At 42.5% G+C, this 9208-nt stretch overlaps 1 protein-coding gene across 3 annotated transcripts in view; it reads left to right on the forward strand.

The window, feature by feature from the left end:
• The window catches only part of LOC105205888 (cationic amino acid transporter 2), a 93483-nt gene extending 84575 nt beyond the window's left edge, over window positions 1–8908 (forward strand). For 2 of the 3 annotated variants that reach the window (XM_039457915.1, XM_011175426.3), the window contains exon 14: window positions 106–497. In XM_039457915.1, coding sequence (XP_039313849.1) covers window positions 106–497 — 392 coding nt within the window. Of the gene's footprint in view, window positions 1–105 lie in introns of all 3 variants that reach the window. The other variant, XM_026138548.2, reaches the window with a different exon arrangement.
• The last annotated feature ends 300 nt before the right edge of the window (window positions 8909–9208 follow it).

Raw genomic sequence — 9208 nt, forward strand, 5'->3', positions numbered from 1 at the left:
TTCTTCTATTCGGTCTTTAAGCGAAATACACAATTTTTATCTTTCTGATTCCTTTCTGCAAATCTCATGATCAATCGAAACACTGCTTCTTGTATTTGCCATCAGGTTTCATCATGTACTTCCAGTACGGTATTAAGAACAGTAGCCTGGAGGAGGCGAACGCGCCGGAGAACGTGGACGATATCGTCGTTGGGGGCACGGCTGGTAATATCGAGCTGACCGTGACCGATCACCATCAGCGGCAGCAGCAGAAGCCGTACACGCCGGACCGCAGCATCTACGAGGGCCAGCAGCTGGACGTGTTCGGCCAGCCGGTGTTCGGCAGCACGAATTTCGGCGGCACGCCGAACCAGCAACAGCACATCGGCATCGGCGGCCAGCAGAGGCAAGCGGGGTCGGCGGGGTGCGGCCGCCGCATCGACCAAACCGCGTCAACGACGACGGGCAAGAAGGCCCTGTTCATCGATCAGAATAGCTTCCCCACCTGGGACGATTGAGAAGCACCGCGCGCGATACCAAGAACGGATATTAATGTATACTTAACACACGGATAGAGAGGGGAAAAAAGAGAGATATTATTACTACTACGTACACCTCTGACAAAACGTTTTGCGCGCGCGCATGCGACTGGCATCGGATGATTACCGGTGAAATCAGATTCCTTGGAGATCGCGGCACGCGGTTCCGAGTTGGATGATTGAGCGAGGTCCTTTCAGCACGCGACGAGCTGTCGACGATAATCGAGAGTTCAATGCGCTCGAAAAGATCACTTTGAGAAACGTCCAACGGATCTTCCGGCAACTTATCCCAGACTAAATTTGTATACAAGAGGACAAGGGACAAGTTAAACGCGATTGAAGCTTAATCGTTGCTTTTTTTAGACTTCTTTTCAGACTCCCTCGTAATTTTACTTGAGAAGGAAATCTGCATAGGAATCAGTGATAATGTTTTTTGTAATTCTGAGTCTATTGACGCTCCTTTCTTTTTCGAGGTAAGTTATTCTTTTACATTTCTCGTTTCTAAGTTTTAATTTTACGAGAGGAGTTTGCGCGGAACGCTCGTTGGCACAGTTATAAGTTGACTGTAAGAAATAAGTTAGTTGCTCTGAAGATGCCGTTGACGCTCGATCGTTCGCTCAAAAGTTACGTCTTTCTTTACGAAGTACGCGCGATAAAAAGAGAGAGAGAGAGAGAGAGAGAGAGAGAGAGAGAGAGAGAGAGAGAGAGAGAGAGAGAGAGAGAGAGAGAGAGAGAGAGAGAGAGAGAGAGAGAGAGAGAGAGAGAGAGAGAGTTTGGTTGGTGTGACGTAAATGAGGAGACCAAAAAGGCCGCGATTCTCCGGGGATCGGACTTGTTGACTACTATTTGGGACGAATGTAGCAAATAATTTTGCGGCAATATTTATTATCCTAGTTGTATAGTACCGTCGTTGACGAGGTCGCGGGCGAAAAGGGGAGGGTTGGGGATGGAAACGGGATAACGGGTCGCGAGAGAGTAGGCGTTGCGGGGTGGGAAAGGGAGACTGTAGGGAGAGAAAGATGAAGAGACCATTACCATTATTAGTATAAGGCGAAACTTGTGTTTTCCAAGAGAGCGTTTTAACTGCTAATATAAGTTCAAATTTATCGCTAGTCTGCGAATGGGGAAATGAATGCGAGATAAGAATGAGCTGCGTCGTCGGAGCGAGAGGATGAATGAAAAACAGTGAGAATGAGAAAGAAAGAGAGAGAAAGCGAACAAAAGTGAGACACAGGAGAAAGAGCGAGGTGTGTCTGTGAGAGCAAAGAATGAGAGAGAGAGAGAGAGAGAGAGAATCCGTAGAAGAGAACATTTTAAAGAAGAAAAAAGAAAAAAAAACAAGAAAAACGTCATCTCTTTTGCCTAACTTTAGTCTTTCCCAAAAAGAAGAAAAAAAAAGAGTCTAGTCTAACATATTATAATCGTATATCTAAGCTTACTACAATACTTACATACGTCTTACCTCGAGTAAACCCTTTGATTATTAATTTACACGCAATTTGTATAAATTATCTAGGATTTAAGCGCGCGTCGCCTCCCAACGACGAAGGATTGATGGCGAGTAACACGATTAATTAAACTCGCTGGAAAAGAATTAGACATACCAAAAAGAATCGGGCGGAGGGTGTATTTACTTTTCAAAGTTGCAAAAAAAAAATCTTGATCTCGCCTCCGTTAATTGGCATCTACTTCCTCGGCTCCGTTTATTTCAATGATCAGAAAATCAATTTTCTCGTTCGAAAATCGGAGATACGTATCGAGATAGATTTCGATGAGAACGGAAGGAGAGAGAGGGAGAGCAGAGACTAGACAGTTTAGTTTCGAAGGAAACGCGGAGATCTCCTCTCGATCGACTCTACAATTCGTCCAATTTCTTGCGGGATTAGAGATGTCGGAGGTAGAGACGGGAGACGACGCAAGGATAAGATTTCGTTTTCGTGTACATATCTTCGGTGTTTCGAGACAAAGCCGTTTCTCCGTACATACGTGCACAAGTCCGTTGTGCTTCTCTGTCCGCTAGTGTGTTCCGCGCGATGAATCGAGGATAGCTTTCGATGCTCCCGAGTAATTATTGTCGGGGGAATGCGCGACCGCGTGTCTCCGATACGAGCGAATGCACATGCTGCATCGAGCGTCACCGCGATTACTTATTCACGCCACGAGTGGAGCTCCAATTAGTCCGGGTCGAGATAATTCAAGACACAACTGAAGATACGTGCTGATCTCCGCCTTACGGTTAGTGGATACGTATTCTGACGAGCTTTTATTCTCACGAATAAGTTAGAACAAACGAGAGTGGTCACGCTGCATGCGTACAGTTCTTCAGATGTTGCGCGAATTCCTCGGAACAAATTGCCTATTCGAACGAGGTTGTTTCTTCATCCGAATTCGTGCGACTCAATGAAACAAACATTGAAAGACTATCGATTTAGGTCGATTTTTACCAAGATAGTAGATTATCTTTAATTTCGGTTTAATTTACTTTTTATTTTTAGTTTCAAGAATTAGAAAAATAAAAAAAAAAGTTAAACTGAGATCGAATTTAGTCTACATTAATAGAAATAGACTAATGTTATTATGTAGTATTGAATAAGGTTTAAAAATAAATGTCTGTGGGAAGAAACTTATTATAATCGAGTGCAGTATCTTGAAGCAAACACTTTATTCGCGTTTAGTTCTTCCATTCATAAGTAAAATTTTGAAGACCTGAGGATGACCGTATTTCTTTTCTAATACAATTAAAATAGTCTTTCTTTAAATTAAAAACTGTTTAATAATAGATTGAATTTCTCCAAAAGGTACGAATCATCAGTGGCATTTCTCTTGTGTAGTTGTAACAATAAAATTAAAATTAAAATTCCGAACTTCCTTTGAAGTTACAGTAAGGCTACATTTCGTTCAAACGAGCATTCACTGTAACTGTATATAATAGCCTTAGTCTCTCGACTATTTGCTCCGTTAACACTCATTATCGACATCCTCGTTCGTGTTATTAATTCCAAGATATCAATCGCGACGATCGATTTATCGGTCGTCGCAAAGTAATCCGTAAAATATCCCAAGGAGGACAACTACGAATAATACGTGGAATGCCATAAGGCGGAATGTTTATCGATTGCGCATTGCGGAACAATCAAGTAAATGCGACTAGAAGTCGCCGGAAATTTATTACGCGGGGCTCCAAGGCACATTGAGTCACGCAGCGGATATTCTGACATAAATAATTTTCGTTATTTCAACGTCGTTTTTTTTTCTTCGTGAAGAAACGTTCAATGCCACGCAGCAGGTTCTCCTCGCGTTGCATCGATCGCCGATCGTTTCGTTTCGTTGCGTCGCTCGTAACGGAGACACGCGCGTCGTGCACACTATTCGACATTCGATCGTGCATCTTCCAGACGAGCGTCGATGCGTCGCGACGCGTCGCGTCGGTCGATCGCTCGAACGTGGGGCAACGTCGTTGGCGGGTACGACGACCGGTCCCCTCTCCCCCTCTAACTCGCGATCGCTTTCGCGAAACCTTTCTTCTCGTGTCTGTACTTACTTTCGTCCAATTGCTCCAGCACTTTTGCCACTTCGTTAGGACGTACGTCGTCTGCATTTCCGTGTTTGCGGAAATAATCCCGGCGATTCTCTCTCGAGTCGCCCAACATTCCGCGTCCCTTTCCCACGTGAACGGCGAATTCAACGACGAGGCGACGATAGGGCGGGACGATCAGGGTGATGACGATCGACGAGCTACGCCTACGGACGAAATTGTCTCGATAATCAAGTCACCGAGAAACGAAATGTCGTTTGGAGAAGGAAGAGAAAGGCAAACGGAAGAAATGAAAATTTCTTCGCGCGAGTAGATACTTTTATTACGTAAATTTTTTCGATTTTTTCATAACATAAATTCACGTTCGTCGTAACTCACATACATCTTGTTTATCGCGCCAAGAGCGAGTCCGTTCCGCAGCCGATCGTTTACCCTGATCCCCCTTTAGTTTATCGCGCCCGGGGTCTCTCAACGGAACCGGTGGGATCCTGATTAATCTCGCGAGAAAAGTGGAAAAAAGAAATGTGTATATGTATACATATACATATGTATATACATATATATATGTATGCACACATGTACTCTCTGTGATCGAAACACTGTACATCTGTAACGAGACGACGATAAACGTCGATCGTTTCGCGTTCCAAGCGTAAAATTGATTCGAGGATCAAAAGGGGAGATACTCGACACGCTACAGGGGCAGGTCGAGAGAGCTTGGTTCTCGCTTTTTATTCTCTACATATCGATCGAGGTGATCCTTTCACACATATCAGTCCTGCACACATTCGCGGGGCGCGGATAGTCGCGGAAACGTCGCGTGATCGCGAAGCTAGCCGCGCCGCCGACGTCGACGACGGGCGCGCGCGTCTCGCAAAATACTGTGCAGCACTTTGTACGTGGAATACTTTCTACGTGCGTGAAACTGTTCGATTTTTTAGGTGATACATATCAGGGCGGTCGTAAATTCGCATCTACGCTCGCGATCACGATATTAATTAGTCCGTTGTCTAAAATAAAAAAAAAAGAGATTGTATCTTTTTCCTCGCTCTTCAAGTAAATTTAACCGTGAAGCCCTGAACTCAGCTGAAGATTAAATAAAAAATTTTTAGTAGAATTTTGACCTAATTAAATGGAGTTTTCAACGTAAGTTAAATATTAAAATATTTAATACTCCAGACATTGCGGAGAAGTTGCGTCCAAAATTAAAGTTGCTGTTAGGGAGATAGGGAGGTTTCGAATGAATGAAAAATCGGCAAACTTTGATTCATTGTCGTAGGTACAGGAATGAATTGAATATAAAATCCTTTTTGTGAGATATTATATTACATATTAGCAATAAAAAAAAATTGTTTTCAAAGTTACAGAATATCCAAATATTAACGTATGAAACAATTGCAGCTTGACTCATTGCGTGGTGTAAATTTATTTTGCAGAGATAAATCGAGAACGGTTAAAGATGTTGAGATGTTCTTTTTTTTTAGTTAAAAAGCATTAAATTTTTTACAAAAATTAACTGCAGCTAATTTTATACCATTACTTATTTACATTTTATGATAAAAAGCTTTATTTCTTTGATTTTTTTTTTGTATTTTTTGCCGTCATTTTATTAATTTTGGCAGGATTTTTTTATTCTAGTTTATTCTTTACAACGAAAACTTTCCATAATACCGTTTGGTTCAATAAAATATGTAAACTAGATCATCCACAATCTGTAAAATCACGATCTACAGCGCCCGATGGATCAAGCTGCAAGCGCCTATATATTAACATTTTGTAACTTTGAAAAAATTTTGTTATTTTTAATATACAGTATAAAAAATTTATAGAAGAATTTCGTATTCAATTCATTCCTGTACGTATATTAACAAATCAAAATTTATCGAGTTTTCGCCATTTCACATACAAACTTTTCTACCTCCCTGAAAAATTAAACGGCCAAATATTCTGGTCCAATTTTACTTACAATTAGACGGAGCGCAGGCGCGAATTTTGCATTTGCAATGCAATTGGTAATGCATTTGTTCCGTTGTTCCTTTTTATCTCTGATCCTTTACCCCTGTAATAATGTCGCGGATATCTCGGGGAACTGCTTAATTGCGCTGAATTTACGTCATCGTGAAATAGCCTGCGAAAACTGGGATCATAAATCTTGCACGATTTATAATTCAAAATGTTTACACGTCACTTTCCTGAAACGAAGCGCAAAGTTTGACTTTTTATGTATGTACATACTTTGTATACCTATAATGAATTGGAAAATATAACTGAGCAACTTTGAAAACTTTTACATGAAAAGAAACATGTCGAAAAAGACGTGCTTTTGAAATTAGCGATCAAGGCAAATCGCACGCGTATGCTCGATGACGTAACGCATATTGCAATCTGTAAACGAAACCACAGTACTCTGGATATCCGTTCTGTCTGTCGTAGAACCGCGCTATCGCGGTACCTGGACGGGCGGGAGTTTACTCTGTAAAAGAACAGTGCCTGTACACATCTCTCCAGACGTTAGACGAGACGTTAGAGATCCCTTCCTTGAAACGGACAAAAATACACGGCGGTTGAAAGGGCGAAGCCAACGAAGGAGCTATGCCGCATTTTCAAGTTTATTTAATTCCTTCGTTCATTATTTAATTTAATTTAAATCTCACTAAAAAGTCGAGTCACGCTTTGCAAAAAGTCACAAACGCAAGAATATCGGGTTTATCGTGATGAACAAATGGCAAGTAACGTCTTTCGACCGATTCCTCTTCCCGCAAATACTATTCGATCGAACTTGATAATCGATAAGATTGAAACTTCGCGGACGGCATAGCTTCCTCGTAGTCTTCAGCACTGACAAATCAAGTATGCTACCTATAATATTGTTAGCAAGCGGATCCATTGAAGTTGCGTGTCTCGATGGATCTCAGGAGGATAGGACTACATGCGAGGCTAATAGCAGAACGACGAGGAGGACGCGCGGCGTTTTACTCTTTGCCCTTTTAGTTAGTCTTTCGTATTCTTAGATAGGAGGAAATGGCCTATTGCACAAGATGGCGGGATTATGTCGGTCGTGGTACAAACCGTAAGGTGGAATTTAATTCGCGGGAGGACGCTGCGCCGGTGAGAAAAATCTCTGCCTGTAAAAGTCCGAGAAACGTTCGCGAAGACGTTCGCGAGAGTGTCGGAGGTAGTAGAATATCTACCGGACGTCTTTGCGAGACGTATTAATTTGGGACGAGGTTTCGTACCGGGGCCGGACCAGATCCCGCGCAGATGTCACGTGTGTACCTTGAAGTCGCAGTAACTCGCTGCGTAATACCTTGAGAGTTTCGACGGCTGTAAGTTGAAAGTATTAGTTGCCGCGAAGGAGGCATGACGCGGAGAAATATCGCACTTTCAGTCGAGGAAAGTGACAACCGCGAAAGCGCTGCGAAATCGCCATTTGTCTTTTTTTTTTTAAGGAGGGGGAGACACAAGTATCTCCAATACGGAATGAGATGGGAGAGCAGCGTGAACGGTGGCAATACCGTTGTGCATATATACCTGGCAATAATAAACGATTTAAGTGATTATTACCTTCCCTCTCGAAATGCGCGATTTGTGAGAAATCGGCTTGTGATACTCGCGATAATTCTTCTTCTTCTTCTTCTTCTTCTTCTTCTCCGTTGGAAGTGCGATATGTAACTAATAGGATAAGTGATCAGCAGCTGAAGAGCAATTCGGTTCATAATTGCGAGCGCGTATAAATGTACGAATGTATAGCTAAACAAAAGATACACGTTCCTCGTAAAGTGAAGCACTCTAAGAACGACAGGAATCTAAGAGAGTCACCTATCTTACAAATTGCAATCGATTTAATGGAATACAATAGAATAATACAGTTGTACGGCACCGCCGAACCGAGCGAATCGGCACGCGAAAGTTATTTATTTTCTATTTTCTCTTCTCGAAAAATCCCCCCCTCCTCTGCGAACGCAGACGAAAAATGCATCGCGTTCGCATCATTCTAAAAGTATAAAAGCAACCAAATATCTCGTATACGCGACGTGGGTGTCGAGTGGAATATGTTCCGGAGGATTTGCATCCGACACGCCGCGCATTGTTAATACCCTCGGCACGCTTGTACGGCGAACGACATCGCGAAAAAGGCGTTATTAATATTAAATTAACTGGTAGCGATTTCAATCTCCTACGTAAGCAATCTCGCGAGACCCGGCGCGTGTGTGGTTACGCGCACGCGCGCGCTTCGCACAATTCTACGTCGCTTTTCAAAGTCGCGCGACTTCACATTCAGATTTGCAAGAGTGCATCGTTCCTGCGTCGACCACGGATCGATCGATCCGCGGCTCGAGTGGATGGACGCGCGAACGACCCGCGGAAGATCCGAGATTCTGACTCCTCGGCCGATGGAAGTTGACAGCGACTAAACGTGCGTCGTCCAAAATATGGAAATGCAAAAGCGTCCTTCAACGTCGGAAATTCCGCGAGAACGCCATTTTTTCTCGTTTGCCGGGAACTAGACATTAAAAAAAAAGAATCTTTCTTGTCCTTAATAGAAGCAGAGAGAAAGAAGGAGAGAAAGGGAGAGAGAGAGAGAGAGAGAGGGACAGAGGATAAAAGAGTGTGAAAAAGAAAAAAAATAGAGAGAGAGAGGGAGAGAAAGAATGAGAGTGAATGATGTATGTGCGTGACGATATACTTTTTTTCTCTCGGGGCGGTCGGGTGGTGGGCACTCGAAGTATCTCGGGAAGATATATGCGCACGAGAAGGACAGAATTTTCCATGTAATATATATACCCTTACGTAACTATATACGTTGTTTAATATTGATAAGGATCAAAAATAAAAGTGATTATTCAAAAGCTAATGCAGTAGGTACGACGTCATTCATTATTTCCCAGGCGCGAGCGTGTATAAAATAAGCGTAATGCTCCGACGATCAAACGGCTCGTCGTCATTAATATGAATCGTTGTCCATGTAGATCGAACAGGTGTAACTCATAATTTTTATCCTGTCCCTGTTATTTCTACCCTTAGGTCTTTCTCTTTTTTTTACGAATTTATCGCGTGATGTATTATTTAAATGTTTTTCCGTTCCTTCGTGCAATAAATATATAACAGCAGCATTAATGAATATAAAATTAGAAAGAAAAGGAAAACAAAGGTT

This window comes from Solenopsis invicta, chromosome 15, assembly GCF_016802725.1.
Source record: "Solenopsis invicta isolate M01_SB chromosome 15, UNIL_Sinv_3.0, whole genome shotgun sequence".
Taxonomy (NCBI): Eukaryota; Metazoa; Arthropoda; class Insecta; order Hymenoptera; family Formicidae; genus Solenopsis; species Solenopsis invicta.